The 18,777-nt window shown below is 36.9% G+C and overlaps 1 protein-coding gene across 6 annotated transcripts in view; it reads right to left on the bottom strand.

Moving 5' to 3' along the window:
• Positions 1-18,777, bottom strand: part of LOC120516032 (sorbin and SH3 domain-containing protein 1) — a 164,083-nt gene that overhangs the window by 106,896 nt on the left and 38,410 nt on the right. For all 6 annotated transcript variants that reach the window (XM_039737462.1, XM_039737472.1, XM_039737479.1 and 3 more), the window contains exons 5-10: positions 13,522-13,641; positions 12,900-12,926; positions 12,717-12,817; positions 9,655-10,296; positions 4,281-4,428; positions 2,159-2,188 (exon numbers count right to left, since the gene is read on the bottom strand). In XM_039737462.1, the coding sequence (XP_039593396.1) occupies positions 2,159-2,188; positions 4,281-4,428; positions 9,655-10,296; positions 12,717-12,817; positions 12,900-12,926; positions 13,522-13,641 (1,068 nt within the window). The remainder of the gene's footprint in view (positions 1-2,158; positions 2,189-4,280; positions 4,429-9,654; positions 10,297-12,716; positions 12,818-12,899; positions 12,927-13,521; positions 13,642-18,777) is intronic.

Below are 18,777 nucleotides of genomic sequence, written 5' to 3'. Positions count from 1 at the left end.
TAGCAACCTCAATGAGACAGCTGGAGTGTGCTGGAGGTGATAGGAAAATATTGTCATCAGCACACACAAACTTTCTCCCGGTGAAAGCGAGATCTCATCTAATGCCTGAGATATGTCATTTCCTTCCAATTGAACTGAATAACGATTTAATTGTCTCGCTGGATTACAGCTTTTGTCTAAGATTATTTCTTCTTATCTCATCTGTGTTGGCCACATGGAATTTCCAAAAGACTGTATCTTCCCCATTTACTTATACCCAGGTAATGCCAACTAGTGTCCTTCAACACTATGAAAACTACAGAAATGGAGGAAATATGGTACCCTCTGGACATCCTCCAAAATTAATGACCTTCAAAAGAGACAACAAAAGACCAATAGCTACCTTAAAAGTTTTACTGGTCAATCCCTGCATATTACAACCACTGTGCATTTTTTTCAAAGGTCTGATCTGCAGGGTACAGGGGCAAGATTGAGTCAACCTTTTACATACGTAAAAGAACATCCAACTCCATATTAAGTCTGCAGGAAGACACAATGTTATAAAACTATCTTATGGTCTTTTGTGTCTAAGGTAGAACTTTTTAGCCTTCATTTCAAATTTAAACTGTGTGTTTGGATCATAGCCAACACAACCCTCCACCCAAGTATTGTAGTACTTACTGTCAAGGATTGTTGTGGCAAGCAACTCTTCAGTTGGGACCAAAGCTATTGCTGGGTTAGAGGGGACTATAAGTAACTTATAACAAATACCAAGATATTTTGCGCAAAACATCCCGATCTTTGATAGAAAGCATAAGTTTAAGAAGACTTACATCTTTCAAAACAACAATTATTTGAAGCACATAGCCAACAACTTTAAGGAATGGCTGAAGATAAGGAAGAGCAAAGTCCTGGAATGACCCAGTCCCATATGTCAATCCTGTATAGTCTAAACACTCACTTAATGAGCTTGTTGTTCCCAGGAAACCCTTTTGCAATCCCCCTATGCCAAGTTAATAGACACTCAGAAATACTGTACTTATTGTTAGAATCAAATAAAAATGCGCTTCATTTATGCGCCCTTATGAAAAAAAAATCATTAAAAAGAGAAAATGTTCTAAAAATAATTTGTTTTTTTATTTGTTTTTCAGTTACAAGATCATTATTAATAGATGAAAAAAATGTCTGCTATGATTTGCCTTGTTTTTACTCTTTGTATCAACAAAAGCTGAAATTTTAATAAGGGTGAGTAGACTTTGATATCCACTAAATAGTTTATTTTTTGTCTTTTTTCTAGGTTAGGGCACACAACAGATGCCATCCTCAAAAGCTGTTGACCTGTTATATTCAACTTCTTAGGTGTCAGCTTCTGTTATACATACTGTATAGTGTTTATGAGCATGGTGATATATGTCCCTTGCAGATACTCAGGAGTTATATAAAAACATAAAGATGATTGTGCATATAAAGCGAACACAAGGGCTAACACAACAGGCCTGAGGGTTGGCTGGGATTTGGTATGCCGTGGCTCAGCAGCATCAGCCTTTGCATGTCTTTTCTTGATCATATTTAGCAGGCAGCGCTGCATGAATATTTGTAATTCCTTATTTTTATTTTGGATTTTCGAACCATGGTTGGTGAAAACCCTGGATAAGGCAGACCGACTGTGCATTGTACAAATGTAACTTGATCAACTCATCACTTTCTTTCTGTGTTCAGGCTTCCCTGTCACTACCTCAACAAAAAGTAAACAAGTGATGTTTGCTAGGTGCTTAATTTAAACTGGCAGTTAAAAATAAAATATTTATAACCCTGTTGAAAAAAAAGAACAAATTTCTGGCCAACAGAAAAAAAAAAACAACATTTTTTAAACTACCTTTCTGCCATTACATCTATGGGCCAAAGTCAGACACAGCCAGGATTCATTCTGAATCATGCAATATCTTGGGCTGAGAGCACCATCTTCCATACACAGTATGTGTCAGCCTACAGGTTTAAGTATCTTTATGTGATGTTGTGTCTGCTGTTACAATCAGCAAGTGGGGTTGATAGGTGGTATGGGGATTAAAGATTTGAACCCACTAACTGTCTTAGCAAAAAAATATGAATGTATTGCTTGATCATTTTAACATTGCCAGATATTCAAGCAGACAGCTCACCAGGCACCATTAATTCATACCTGCCAAACTATTAAGCCGTTTTTGTTGTTCTGTATGGGGAGGAGGACAGAAAAACAGAAATCAATCAATAAGCAGCCTTTGAAGAAAAAAAAATGCACCATCCTGGGAAATGGATAAAGCAAACAATACTGACACACCAGAAATTTAGACTGCCATCAGCACTGTTTGGTTTCTGAGTATACGTTAAAAAAAGAATGAAAACCCTTAATTACTACATAGAACTTAAATCATTTCTGATCATCCTGTAAATAACAACCTGCATTATTCTTGAATTTCTTTTGTCTCTAAAACAATTTATGAAATAAAGACATACATTTAGTAAACACATCTTCTTAAAGAGCTTTAGGACGGTGCTCATTATTAAAGGAAATGTACTGTATAAATGACAGCACTGCAAAGTGTTTTTAAATAGTAAATGTGCTATCAGCATATAGAACTGTAGATACATGAAACAAGCTGCTTAAGATTTTAATTCAAAGTAGCACTTTATGAAATTTTCCTTCTATTTTTGAATATAGTTGGGAAAAAAAGCAGCATAGTAACAAAAATAAATGTTAATGCTTCGCAGAGCCAAACAGGATATTTACTAGAGGACGCTAGCTAACTTATGGTTTTATTGGATTAAAAAAACTATTTTGATATCTTATTGTTGACTAGATCCACATTATAACTGGCTTGAGATAAATCCTTCATTTTGATATTATTTGTGCAGTGCACTTTACTGACTTCTCTGAGGACTATTACCCATTTTTCTTTGAAATTGTTTTGTTAATTCTTTAAAAACTGTCCTCTCATTGATTTTTTTCCAGTTGTATTCACCCACTTTGATTTTTGTTGTTTTCGCCTGTAATATACAGTATTTATAACTTAATTTTTTTAGTGGCTGTAAACTTATAGTTGTGAATCACATCTTCTTTAAAAACAGTATATCTAATTCTTTTTTTGCTGTGTTCTTACTAATGTAAGCTCGGCAGGACAGCACAAATCAATCTATTCTATACAGTGCATTTGCAAAGTGAGCAACTTCTGTGGGAATGTTACATTTACAGTGTACAATTTAACTTATACAGCATTTTACATAGTGAGCATCATCATTTGGAGCTTTAGGTGTTTTAGGATGTAATAGAACAAGTCTAACAACCAAATCATATAGCTTCCTGCTAAGTACATCCGTAAATGCTTCACAAGTAGAGTAAATCATAACCTTCATTTAAAATGGTATTTTTAACGCATTTAATGTATACTGTATATTTAACTTTGGGTGGTGTACAAGAGCACAATGACACTTGAGTACCTCCACAGCAGGCCACATTAAATGTGGCCTATAAACTGTTCAATGTGCAAAGAATGTAGCATTATGTTCTTAACATGCTTTTGAATGAATATGTATTACATGTATAGTGCACCAAAACTGTTGTGTATATAAAAAATTCTATGATTTAACTGGACAGGGCAAACCGAATATTGGCTCTGTTTGTTAATGCACCTCGAATTATGTGTTGCATCACTAGGATTTTAAATTCATCTGTTAATATAATACTTTGGCATAATGGACTATATTCTATACAGCTTCACAAATCCATTTTAACATACATAAACCTTAATCTACTGTATGTCCTTGAATTTTGAATTATATCCACAGACACTATATCTGCAATATATAATGCAACAAAATTTCTTAATATCTTTAATTTACAGTGTAATACATTAGCCTTTGTTTTATCTGTCACCCTTAGTATTAAACAGTGTTAAGTAATACTACTTATGCAGTTTCTTGCAGGGTGAAAAGCCTCCGAACTACTTTAAAATCAAAATCACTTTTTTAATAAAATGCTTTGCATGCTGAATAGCCTCCCTGGATACCTGATGTGAACAGTGCAAAACAATTAATCTCCAACGATATTTTTACCAAATTAGAATGCTGTAGGGAAGCCCAGGGTTTTTGTAGTCCTATTCCTTAACCAGTGTATAAAGGTAGATATTTATATGAATTATAAATTATTGTTATTGATAATTATATTCCAATAAAAAGATCACAGTGAAAATTTTAGTTAGCTGTTCAGAAAGTTGTAAAAGAAGACTGTGACAGTTCTCTCATCTCTCTAGTCACTTGGGTCTTACCTCTGTTGTGCTGTAAAAGCACTATGGTTGGGTTTACAATTGTTGTGGATGGATAAGCAGAGGAAGGCTTGCCTGCTGAAGGAAAGTATGAGCGAGTTGTGGAACTTGAGCTAGGTGGGAAAGCTTCAGGAATCACAGATGGTTCCACCTTGTAGAAATAGAAAACAAATAAACTGCATGAAAATTCATACTTATGGAGGCACTAAAAACGATGAAGGCAATGCAGAATTTGGAATGAAGAAGTTCAGTCAGAGCAGCATAGGCATGCTTGTCCTCAGATGAGGCCAAAGAGCTCACAATAACACTTGCACACTTACAGGTGATAGAACAGAGAGCAGAGAAGTAAACTGTAGATGCAGAAAACAGAAAGGCGGAAAGAGGTCTCACTAGCCATTAGAGATCCTGCTTTCTGATAAATATGGCACCCCAGACTACACAATGATGTGTTTCATGTCAAAAGAAATACTGGATAAAACAAAACTGAATGTGATTTGCAGAAGACTGTCCAAGATGGCAAATTCAATGAAATCATAAAAAGGCTAGAGACATTGCAAAGTAACCACAAACCAGCTCTTCATAAAATTAGCCTGCAGCAATCTAGCAGTAATGCTACGAAGCAGGTGGAAAACATATTTTGGTAGCTGGTCCAGTAAAGGCAACATAAAATGAACAAACAAGTACTCTGGACCTAAGGCAATTTGCTTGGAGTAAAGTAGTTGATATAGTAAGCTTCCATATTTTGACACAGGTACTCCTTATCAACCAAACCACATCACTATCATCACCCCTAGTTGCTATCTGCTTTTTTTGAAGAGTTAAATATAAGGTAAATCAGCAAATCACCATAGTTACTGCTGATTTGAAATCCTGGCTGATTTCTGTGATATACTGAAGAGTATAATAATAATAATTCTTTGCATTTATATAGCGCTTGTCTCACTACTCAAAGTGCTCAGTAATTGCAGGTTAAGGGCCTTGACCAAGGGCCCAACAGGGCAGAGTCCCTTTTGGCATTTACGAGATTCAAACCGGCAACCTTCTGATTGCCAGTGCAGATCTCTAGCCTCAGAGCCACCACTCCATCCATATATAGAAATATACAAAACCATCTGGCCAAAACGTTATAGTATACATAACTTACAAAGCATAATAACAAAACCATGACAAAAAAAAAAAAGTCTTCAAATGACAAATATATTACTCAATCATTTCCATCTTAAATTGTATGCATTACTGTCAAAAAGGTATCTTGGCCTGACAAAAAGCAAACACAAAGATGTTTCATCAAGTAATGAAAAAGGCTTAAAATCTGTTTTTCAAACCCGTTACCTGAAGCATGGAGGGCTATCAATTGCTTACAGCATATTTTACAGTTCAATAATTGCAACAATAGTTTTCATTTGGGAGGAAATTAGCATGTGCACATCTAAAGACAAAAAGATTTGAATCACAATATGAGAGTAGTCTCTCAGTGATCATTTTATTATTTATTATTTGGCTGATACCTGAGTCGACTTAAAATATTTAATGTAAAAACCTGTTCCATTTCTTTTGCTTTTTACAGTTGGAACAGAGGCAGGTGAAGTGACTTGCTTGTGGTCACACAGTGTCAGCAGGGGTATGTGAACCCATAACCTCACAGTCTGAAGTTCAAAGCCATAACCACCATGTCACAATGTCTGTGTCATAAGAGTAAGAACGGATATAAAAAAAATCAAAAATTTCAACCTTTTAGAGTATTTCATCTTTTCCAAACCATCGTGATTTAAATTATTGACCTTCCAATGCACTGCTCATTTATATCTAATTATAATGTTTTTAAATATCTATCAGGGTGTTAATAACTTGCAAGTTTAATTCAGACCGACCCAGTCATTTTTGAATTATTGCATCCAGAGATTCATGTCCTGACATACAGACAGAAAGCACTCAGAAAGTGGCCAAATCATACTCAGAACAATATGTAAATGAATTGAATACCTAATATTTTGACCACGTCGCAATACAATCCCTATATACTACACATACAGTATGTAAGGAAAATAAAAATAACAAAATTGGAGAAGTATATTGAGAAAGCTCTAGATTTTGAAATGTGCATGAGGAAATATACCTCACAAAAAATTGCACATACAGTATACTGTGGAATAGAGTATTGCTTTTACCAAATGTGACTTAAAAATGATTTCCATCTTTCTACAATTTAAACACTAGCAGATTAAGATTCTTCTCAATGTCATATTATGAGTGAGAGGTGGGAATTATGTTTTCAGACTTGGTATCTGACCACAGTGAACACAAGTCTGCAGTAATTTACGCTACAGTAGAACAGTTTCCAAACAGTTTCAGCTTTGCAAGGTATTTACTATGTGAATGCATAAATGAACATAGTAGTAATAATAATAATAATTCATTACATTTATATAGCGCTTTTCTCAGTACTCAAAGCGCTATCCACACAGGGAGGTAATACACTTCTTAAAATTAGAATGTGTATCTGATTACACTGCTAATTAATTAATTACCCTGATATGATACATACCAAGCCTAAAACCAAAGTATTTAGTCGATTAAGCATTCACTACTACTTGCAAACCACTGTAACCTGATATGCAATCTGTTTATTAAATCTTTTGTTTAGTAGTTTGACTATTATTATATTATACTGTTACTGACCCTTCTCCATTCTGTTCTTCTTCTTCATAGATATTTGTAGCCTTGGGATTCAGTAATAAAAATCATTTAATCTCCTTAACAGACTTTAGCACATGCTTGTGATACTGTAGAATGCCCAGGAGGGGTGGGTGGCCATATGACCTTGGTTTTCATAACTGTTGGTTATAAGTGACACAGAGAGGTTTAATTTCTCCAGGAATGCTGTTGACTGGAGTTTTTATTTCTCCTTTGTCCACTATCAGGAGCAACACTAATGGACTTTATATTGCTGTCTTTTTTGTTTTATTAGTTATTTCGATACATTCTGATTGACTGTATTTAACTGTGCACATGCTGCATGATTTAATAATCTGCTGCTAGTACAGTACATTATAGTTGTGTAAATAAGTGTTCTGAACCTGTACTCCATGAATAGTGCTTTACAAAAATGAATTGAACTGAATGTGATTTGGTTCCTGCATGCCTGTGATTGTGTGCACAGAGTATATGCACTCTCTTGAGTTTTATTCCAGGTATTCCGATTTTCCTTCCACATCCTGAAAGATGTGCAGATTAAGTAAACTGGTGATTCTAGTGGAAGCGTAGGTGTTTGTGAAAGTGAATCTTCTGATGGATTACGATAGTGTGAAGGGTAACTGGGTTTGTTCATGTCTTGCTCTTCTTGTTGCCAGGATGGGCTGTAAATTAAATTTAGCGGTTTTTGAAAATGTTATGTTATGGTAGTAAAGGGACTCTAAGAATGCACTGAAAATAAATGAATGACAAATTCATTTTCAATATTACTATTTGTTTTGTAAAGAATGTTGAGATAGCAACCACTATGAAAGGTTGTATATTGAATAAATTCAGTTCTACTGTACTTTGATAATAATCATATCTTTCTCTGTGTTAACTTTGCCTCAGTTAAGAGAAAAAATAGGGATATGCAGAACTAATAGAAGCTTCTTTCCCTGAAAAGCAGATTCCACTACAGAGCGCACTTAATCACAATTTCCCAAATTACATTAATATATAAAAGCAGAAGGAAAACAAATCTGACAATAGTTTCTATAGATGATTCATCACAAATGCTAGTCAGCTGAACACACATCCACCAGCAGTGATGGGATCTTGCTCTGAGCGGGTACCACTGAAATTAAATTTAGTTTGAGCATGACAAGCAGGTAAGGGGAATGGGTGTCCTGCTACCAAAGATGTTGCAAAAAAAAAAATTGCTGCTGCCAAAAGAGACTGGCATGCAGTCATCTGGGAACATGTTAACGAACAAGAAATTAAATGACCTGTGCTTGCCATTTTTGGTTTGAAACCCTTGCCAATTAAAGAACAGTTCTTGCAAGAAATTTTAATTCTGTAGCAGATTATGGTTTGGCGAGACTCATCTCTTCTAGAATAGGAAGCAGAAAATGAAAGATGGCAGGAAAATCTCAGGCCTCTGAAGCAGGCTGGAAGGAGAGAAACAGTGCGTGTACCTCTCTGCATGCATCATGCTATGTCAGCCCAAACAGCTTCATTGGTTTATTTATTTAGTCATTTGTGAAAGTATCAGACAGGCTTTGATAGTCACAGTAAAGCAGAAAATGTGGAGGCAGGAGAACTGGCAGGCATGCTTCTGTGGAAGCACTTGTCTTACTGTAGGCGTAGAAACTCCATCAGCTGCTGTGTCTGCAGATTCTGAGATCTCCTGAGCAGCCTCTATGGGCTCAGCGGAATGGACAGGTGGCAGGTTAACAGGGGATGCCGAAGTACTGATAATGGGTGAGACTGGAGCTGGGGACCTTTGAAGGCGGGGAGGAATGAAATCATCAAGTGTCGGAAGGGTCAGAGGTATGTCAGCGGGCATGAGAGGAGGAGGAGGAGAAGGCAATGATGGTGGAGGGCTGTCCAGGTTGCATTTGTGTATTGAAGGAAACTCAGCCTGATCCAGCGGGACCACTATGACACCAGGCTGAACAGCAGAAACCAAGCCATCCTGTGGAAACAAGGGTTTAGTTACACCAGTACATCTAACATTTACCAGTGCCAGAGTATGGTAAAACACAAGTCACACAGAGGCAATGATCTCTCTGAGACAACCTAATAAGTAGTGTAAGTAAATTAAAAGAGAGGAAGAAAGAATGAAATTTTAAAGAAAGGTGAAGTTTTTTCATCAGTAGTTGTCTGAGAGCCAACACCTTCTTTCAGCATAGTACTGTAGGACCCCACCATTAATATTCTGACTTTTGCTTCTCTAGTTTTTCAGCACAATCTTATAGAATCTGCTTAATGTCCTTGCTAAAAGAAAATGTTGTAAGTGTACAATTTTGCTTACATTTCTAGTGTAACAGAAAACAGACAGGAGCAATTCTGCAGACTTAGCTAATACCGGGTTAGTCTTTGACCTATGGAGATTTTGGTTACCAGAGGGTGCTGTTTCTATGCTTTTTGTTCATGACTAAGGACATAACTCCCTTGTGGCCAGCAGCGATCAGCTGTCTTCATCACTGCATTCCTTATTTTTGGAAGGTCCATCAATAAAATACAGAATACAGAAAAACACTTTGTTAAGTTGAACAGTCAGTTTATAGTGTCCGCTACTACACACCTTCAGATTACAAAATGATAGAAAAGTGAAATATTAAAATTAAAAAGTTACAAATTGAGATTGGATTGTTAATCACAAACAGTACATGATTTTAATCAAGTTAAGAAAGTCCAGTACCCTGCCACTCTTCTTCTCCTGCCCACTGGGATCCATGCCAGGCTGTTGGCTTGATTTAAGGCACTGCTGCTCCATCAGGGCTTCACTGACTGGGATTGCTGGAGCTGGCATGCACATCTTCAAGGACTCCTGTGGCTGCCACATTATCAGGGGCTCCTTTGCTAAGAAAGGTCTGGGGGGAATAGGAGGGGGTGCACTTTGGGTGTCTTCTGTGTCCATACGTGCTGGGGCTTTGGAAGCTTCCGCCACTTCAGGTGAGCAAGTGCTGTTAGACAAACAAGCTACATACAGGCTGGTGACCTTCTTCTTAATGCTATCCTCTGGATGGGAGGTGTCAGCGGTCAGTGGTGCTACAGTCACCAATGTCTCCTGTTGCTTAGCGTGCACGGGGTACTTGGGAGCAGCACTAGCACTGTTCATGGACAAAGCCTGCACACCTATGTGTTGTTGAAAAGCCCTTTCACCTAGACTGGGGCTTTGTGACATTAGCTGCCCACTGCAAAAATCAGGTGTTGCTGCAGGCACATACGGTTTGGGGTAGCTCATGTACAAACAGTCTGTGCCTGGAGCGAGGGAAAGGAAGGATGGACTTTGGTTAGTCAAAGGACGGCATGCCAAGCTAGGTGGAGACTGGGGGGATTTCTTACCAAATAAACAATAAAACAATATAATAAGGAGAGAAGAAAACAAAAACATCAAAAAATTGAAGCTGGAAGTGGATATTGTTAATCACAAGGAACAAAAGAAAACTAAACTCTAAACTAAATATAAAAACTAAAAATGCATAATAGATGTTAGAGAATGAGGCTCATCATAAAAAGGAAGGTTTTATGATGTTTTAGTTTAACTAAAGTTAAAGTAAAAGTAACCATTTATTAGAAAATACATGGTAAATACAGCAAACAACAGAAAATGTAAAGTTAAACACTCTTCTGTACATCAAAATCTGAAAACAATTAAAAAAATAATGGTTTGTGCCTACTGTCTGACTTCCTTAACATGGCAGTGTTAGGGTAGTGAACTAGTAATGATTATAGTCATCTAGCTAGAGTATGTCACTCGATACCTAAGTATCTGGAATGTTACGTTTATTATTTTATGTAAATGGTGTGAATATTTCATGATGCTTTCTGTATAGCTATCTTTCTGACGTGGTTTACTGTGGAGGATAGTAGGCTGTCCATAAATCCAGAAATAACATCAAGTAAGCCAAAGAATTAACACAGAAGCTTATTTAATAGAAGTAAATAACAGAGAGGTACATATATAGGAAACAATACTCTCCCTTTTCTCTGGGCCTATATAAATGGGTCTTGAAAACCCCTCTGATACAGTATGTGGGGCACCTGCAAGACTTACCTATCATAAATAATACACAATTGCACATGCAGTACTTGGGACACCTGGAGGAGTTACTTTATATAACACAAAGAATACACAAGTACTGTGTTATTATGTTCCATACCTCTCTCTCAGATACATGGACCATCTGTTCCTCTCACTAGTTGAGCACTAGTGTAAAGAAGAGAGATCTCCTAGTCCTTCATACACTACACATACTGGAAGTTTGTCTGGAGGGACCTTTTAAGCTGCAGCTAAGGAACACTTTTAAAACCAGAATTGCCCACTGGAACCTTTAGGGTCAACCTCCTAAATCTGTACTATTTCCCCCTGGTGTCACTGCCATTCCAGACCACAGCTCCTAGGTACCCCAAGAACAGGTATCTAGTTCTTTAAATAGGAAAAGGAAAATAAAAGCGTCAGCATGTCTGGACTAAACACTTTATCAAGAGGTCTCAAATCCTTATTTGTCAATCGCTCCTTTGCTGTCACATCTGTGAGCTTCCTATAATCATAGCTAATGAGTTCTGCTGTTTGTTAATGGCTTTGTTACTGAGTGTTAACTTTGCAATATTTATTAATGTTATATGCTCTCTAGTTGGAACAATTTGCTGCAAAGAATGTATTTGATTGGAAAGTGTTAAGTAATAGCTGCCAAGTAACCTTAAATTAAATAAATAGGGTTTTTCTATTTCTATTTTTCTTTTGTGTTTTTAGCCTCTTAAGCATCTGTTGTTTATGAGACTGTGGGCATCTTTGCCTTCTACAAGACTATACAAAGAAGCCTGATGTAGATACTTTCACCTGCCCATATGTGTGTCCAGGCTTTTCAATCACGGGAGGCACTGAAGTACAGCAGTTAACCCAAAACGTTCAATGAATGTCATTTCATCTGCTTACCTTCTTGAGCAAAGGCAATATGTACACATCTGTATGAGTCTGCACTCTGTGTGACTGTAAGAATTTTTAGGGTGTATTACTAACACATCATTCTCTCTCTACATCTTTTCTATTTGCATGCGTCTCTCATTTCCTGTCCGCCTCTATGTTTTCTATTTTACTATAAAATAATTCTGTTTCTTTAGCCACATCTCTCATTGACCTATTTAGTATGATGAAATTATCTGTTTTAAAATTGAAACAAAAAATATTTAACTTATTTTATATACTGTACACACATGCTCAAACTGTCGCAACCCAAGTAAGTCAAGATAGTCTGAGATTCCTTGTATTTATAGCTGCTATTGAAATTTTCATAGCATCATATTAAAAAGCATCAGGTACTTATTAATCACAGATACCTTTGCTTGCCTACCTAATATTTTGGTGAAAGGTCTGTAGCTCTACTGTAATATATTTATTTTGAAATTAAATTTGTACTACTCTGTGCCCCTAGACAGTAGTTACCTGTTAAAGAAATGGAAACCAATGCCCGGGGTTTAACAAGCACATTTCATCTTACTTTCTGCTTAAGTCGCCTTGCTACCATGCATTTGTCCACTTTAATTATCCCAACAAGCTCAAAATATGCTTCCACGTTTCTGCAAATTGCTTTTAGCTCCTTCTAAGTGATTCCAGAGTGAATGGACTAAGTGCTGTTCCAGGGAGCAAAACCAGTGAAACACAGCAGCAGCAGCAGAACAGATAGACAATTTGAAACAATAAAGCATTTTTGAAGTTTTCTCCCATAGCTGTTCCTCACCCCACCCTCAAACTCTTACCTGTGACTGAAGGTTGGGTCGAACGCTTCTGAATCCCTTAGCTGCCAGTGATGAGGTGGTGCTGTCTCCATTTGCATCACAGCAAGCAGTCGTCCAGGCATCTGTAACAATGAGTTAAGAACAAGAGAGTACAAAATGGAACTCTGTGATCACTAAGCTGCCCAAGTACAGAGTGGTGCCTACCTACGTCACTGTCCAGGGCTTCTGTATCTGAAGGTTTCCCCCAAAGTGGGCAGGCAGGGCAGCATAAATCAAAGAAGAATAAGAAAATGCAACTCAGAGAGTGAAAACAAATCAGCTGTCTGTGCCCTATGTGAGAGGCTGGACTGTTACCATGGAAACTGGAGTGACACAAAATGCCCTTGTAATCTCTGACCTTTGGAAACACAACAAGGCTCTCTTTGACGATGATGTGGAAAGCAATTGTTCCCTGGCATCTTTCATTAGGGGCAAGGCAAAACAGCAATTAAGGCTTCCACAGAATGATGGATGGGATATGGGGTGTAATCTATGTTTTTTAACCCTAGGCTAGGGTGAAAGGCATGCTGCCACCTTATTAGAATGAGAAGTGCTAGGTTGTTGACCAGTCAATAAGTTAAGGAGGCTTATTCGACACTCATGAGTGCCAATCCAAGAGAAAACAGTATAACGTGCACAGTTGGACCCAACAGCATTTATTATGCAGTTTTCTGTTCTTTGTGTGACTAGGTGCTTTGCTTATTTCTTCCGATAGAACACAACAGTAAGCAACATGAAACCACTAAAACAGTATACAGAGCACAAAGAGAATGAAATAGGTACTTACCCTGTGTTTCTTGCTCAACATCCGTGGGCTCCAAAGTGCAGGCTGCCAGATTACTGTGAGTGCTAGATGTGTGCAGTGTCACAGTCCCTTTGCCTGCACAAACCTTAGAAGGATCTGTGCCTGACCAAGGACAAGGGAAAACAAAGAGGACATCCATGAGATTACACTCACAGTAAAAACACAGATATTACACATGGCATATGCTGGCATAAAGCAGGGCAATTGATTCTGCATCATCCACAAGGATGTGCAGAGCAAGTAAGAGACGAGTGCAATCAGGTTAGGATTATGGGCACTTGCTTTGCTCAAGCTTGAGGTTGGAGGCTGACTCCTCTAATGAAAGCCCATTAGATCACATTCCTTAGTTAAACAGGATCTGAATCAACCAGAATGCACACATACAATTCTACACAGTATACAAAGTCATTATCTCAAGGCCTTTGGTGAAAAGAAGGAAGGCACTGGTAGGTCTCTCACTGGACTCTAAGACAAGTAGCTTCTTGGTGAAAACAAAACAACAGCATAACTTGCACAAGTATACTTAAGTCTCTTTAGAAAGCTGTTCAAATTAATTGTGGATGATGATTCAGTCTTTGTCTAGTGTAGCATGTTTCATTGTGACTATCACCCTAAACATATTCAATTTACAACTGAGGGCAATTCTAGCAATCTTAACTTTATTATTACACCTGACTTGTAAATGTTATTGTTATATACAGTAAACAGCAGAGGACAACGTATTAGTGGTTATTTTTTGAAGAGCCTTTTGTGGTTACTATTCCAATGCTAAACAATCAGAAAATGATCTCACAATCATCTAGATTTTATATAGCACCTTTCATTAGGAACAGCTTCTCAAAGCAATGTTAATATTACTAGATGTACTTTGATTATTCTAATCAAATCATTCCAACTATATATAGCACTTCTAATAGTGAATATCACTATAAATCAATTTAACTTGTCTCTAACTATTCATTTACTTGGATTTGATTTTATAAACTGATTTTCATACCAATTTTATTACAACATCCAATATGTCTTACATGCAATATAAAACTTGAGAGGCCTCTTTTTCCAAGGGGTGTACATGTATGGCAGGGGAATAACTCAGGGTCACATAGGACCAAACTATTTTTCTGGTACTGTATTTCTTATGTGGTCAACTATATGTTTAGGTAAAAAACAAAGTGCCAAGTAGTCACACTGTAGACTATCATTCAAAAATGTGAACAAACCCATCTTACAGGATAAAGGCTACAAAAAGAGCTACATACAGCAAGGGCACTGCCCACTAGAGCAACTGTCACTGGCATAGCTCCATGACACTTGAAGACACTCAAATCAAAGGAACACACGGGAACAAGTGGATGGACTTGTTTCCCTAATGTTATGTTCATGGCACTGTATACCTGAGCCGATACTACATAATTGTCTACAGAGTTACATCATTTATTGCTATCCATATGAAAACATCTACCCTAAAAATTAACTTTGAAAACAACCCCTTGCTAACATCTCCATGTTATACCCTTCTCTAATCCACTTGTGCCTGCAAATTCTATAACCACAATCTGCTCAGAATGGCATTTTTACTCATAAGCACTAGGCACCCATCATCTAAAGCACGTGATGGTATGATTATATAATGGGGGTTATGAAAAAGAGCAATGAGGCAACACAGCATATGACTGTTCCAAATTTGAGGCCTTCACTGTCTGTGCTGCACCCATTACTACATCCTCGTCAGAACCATCAAGTGCACTTGCTGAATTTAAAAGCACTTCTGTGTTAAGTAATGGGAGCAGGAATGGTGGGAACAACTGAATGGGCTGTTGCCTTGACTTCCAACATGTGAATGGTATTTCACCTGTTTTGACTTTAACTTTTTTTAAATAAACATTTCAATAAACATGGAAAATCATATAGAACAGAATGGTCTGGACTTAAGTTAAAGTACACATTAAATATTGCCCCAAATGTATTTTTATACACACAAACAAATGAACACATAAAGACAAGACATGATTAAAAAAAAAATCAGAGTAACAGTCCCCAAGACTAGTAATTACTATTTTATCCTTCAGGTTTTATATTTATGACATATATTGATATAAAAGGTAAGTATGTCCTTTTTCAGTTCTAGGGATTTTACATATCAGAACATAACTAATAAGGATCTGGTCCTCACCATGTCCTAAAATGAAGTATATCTTACTTTAAGTGATAAACACCATATAACAGATTTTACCTTTTCAATATTTGTTTAAGAGCAGTACAGTAACACAGTTTTCAGTTTGCATTCCAAGTCCGAACGTAGTGCTTGGTCATTGTTTGTGTGGAGTTTATGACTGCATTAATTTTCCTCTGAGTATGCTGGGTTTCCGACCACATCACCAAAGAGGTTTTGGTTAGGTTGACGCTTTTAACTGGCCCCTGTGTGATTTTGGTTATGTGCGTAAGCGGGTAGCTACAATGGCTTGGCATCCTGTCCAGGGCTATTTTCTGCCTTGTTCCCAGTGCTCCATACACCTGAACTGGATTAACCAGGTGGTTTGTGAATATTATGTTATGATCTTAATCTATTGGCATTTCTTTTTACACAATCCTTTCTGCTCCCATTTTTTGCTTCAGATGCTCCTTCCTATATATATTTTATATTTCAGAGAAAATGTTTTATAAACGGGGCGGCACGGTGGCACAGTGGTAGCGCTACTGCCTCGCAGTTTGCTTCCCGGGTCTTCCCTGCGTGGAGTTTGCATGTTCTCCCCATGTCTGCGTGGGTTTCCTCCCACAGTCCAAAGACATGCAGGTTAGGTGCATTGGCGATTCTAAATTGTCCCCAGTGTGTGCTTGGTGTGTGTGCACCCTGTGGTGAGCTGGCACCCTGCTTGGGGTTTGTTTACTGCCTTGCGCCCTGTTCCAGCAGACCCCCGTGACCCTGTAGTTAGGAAATGGCAGGTTGGATAATGGATGGATGTTTTATAAACCAGAAATGCTTAGTACCACGTAATAACTTAATGTTTTCTCTTCCTAAATACTGTACATAAAGAATCAACTTATGACAAAGAAGGGTCATTATTGTAATGATTTATAAACTAGAAATACTAGCGTATAGAGAACAGTGAAATTCTTACTTGCATGTGCTAATCAATGTGCAACACTTTGTATATGTTGAGCAAGTAAAGGCAAAAAGGACCAAGTAAACCTCTTCAACTACATCAGTGACCTTCTCCATCACTATGTGCCTGTCCGCCCACTAAGTTCCTCTGATTCTGGCAATCTTGTTGTACCCCACACTAATCTACACTCCATGGGTGACAGCAGGGCCTTCAGCTGTATAGCGAGTGCCCAGACTCTGGAATGACCTACCGAAATTAATTAGATCAGCGGACTCCATGAATTTGTTTAAAAAGCAACTCAAAACTCATCTGTTCAGGAAGGTTTTTAGCTCTACCTGTCTTTATTACCCTTCTTTCAGTTTACCTCTATGTCAAGATGCTCATGTAACCTGTATGTGTGTGCTAAACCATCAATTATGTTGTTTGTTAGCTTTTGTTTCTCTGAATTTACTATCTTACTCTTCTTTATTCATTTATCTGGTTTAGTACAATGCTATATACTGTATACCCTGACATTCTTCCTTAAACTCTGTGAAGTGTCTTTAGCATGGGAAAGGCACTATATAAATAAAATGTATTATTAATTGCAGCTCATATTAATGAGTTAATAAAATTAATCCATGTGGCCAAAAAGAGAATGCAATTGAACAAAAGGCTCTACTTTAAAAAAAGTGGCAACTGCAGCAATAATCTCTACAATTAGCAATTTCTCTGACAAATAGAAGCAGGAAGCTGTACTGACTGCAAGAAATCATTTCAAGTAATGAAGTTTTAAGAAATTGTACTGGATGAACACCTGCAGCTCCATGCAGCTGTGACATTACAGGAATTTCTGTATTTTTGTGGTGCCTGGCCTAGTAGATCCTTGTCTTGTTTCTGACAATAGTAAAAGACAATACTATTAATCAAAGCTAAGTGTGAATTGCATTTTTCTTTTTATCCTCAAAACCAATAGTATTACTTTTTAAAGTAAAACGATCCAATTCTGAACAACAACAAACTATAACAAATGCAGTCAATCATGGCAAACAATAAATTTGTATTTTTATTGATTACAATATTGATGTATGTTTAAGAGAAACAAACCCCATGAACTGCATTTTTCATTTTATCTTTTAAAACAATGGTCTGTCTCTTTAAAGTTAATTTGTCTAATTCTGACCTTTAACAAATTTAATGAAAAACAAAACCCTCAGTGGGCAGTAATCACAAAATCAAATTTTAATGATTCAAAACAGTACTGTCTATATCTTTCTAAATAAAAGTAAAGAAATAGTGGGATACTGTTATGGAGCTACAGAGCTTTCAGAATGGCAATGAAAGAAATTCAACATATGGAATAAGTAGCGAGTTCTGTCATTAAGAGTTCAGTGAATTTCTGTAGTAAAAGCACCCTGCAGCTAGACCAGTCTTTCAGCTAATCAGGAAACATGCCCGATGTCCTAGAAAGGCATGCCTATGCAAAAAGAACAGAATAGCTTAAAATAATAGTGGTTTGTCCTGTGGATTCAAAAATCACAACAAAAAGTTTTAATAAGAATAGATGAGACAATCCAGGAGAACTGGTCAATACTGCAAGATATGCATATTCCTAGGGTATTGCAGCTTTTCCCATATTATATTTTTGGCAGAGTTTACTCATAATTATCTCACTTCATTGAGTTTTGTCTAAAAATATTCTTAAATTAACAAATCACATAAAGCTTCCTTATTAAGCTACACAATAGTCTCAAACTAAATTAATATGATTCATTTAGAAGAATTAAAGCATGCAATAAAAAAGTAAATAACAGATTCATTTATAAATCTAAATGAAGCTATCATTAGTCAAAAAAGTCACAGAAAAATTGGGTTTAATAAATTAGTTTTAACTAAAATAACCAGGTACTAAATTAATTTTGTACACATGTCATGAAATAGTCAGTTTTGTCTTTTATTAAGCCAACATTTAAAAATCAGCAGCAACCTTAATGAATGGTGTTGCAAATGTTCAATAGTCTGTGGCAGTCAGAAAAACCATAAAAACCATTTTTTAATTGACACAGTTTACTGGAGTCTCGAAATAAATGTGTGTTCTTCAAAACTGCCAAATAGTCAACGTTATTAAAAGACAGTGAACAAAATTTATTTATTG

The sequence above is a fragment of the Polypterus senegalus genome, chromosome 1 (assembly GCF_016835505.1).
Source record: "Polypterus senegalus isolate Bchr_013 chromosome 1, ASM1683550v1, whole genome shotgun sequence".
Lineage (NCBI taxonomy): Eukaryota > Metazoa > Chordata > Cladistia > Polypteriformes > Polypteridae > Polypterus > Polypterus senegalus.
The sequence above is the reverse complement of the archived record's forward strand: the minus strand, read 5'-3'. Positions and strand labels throughout refer to the sequence as shown.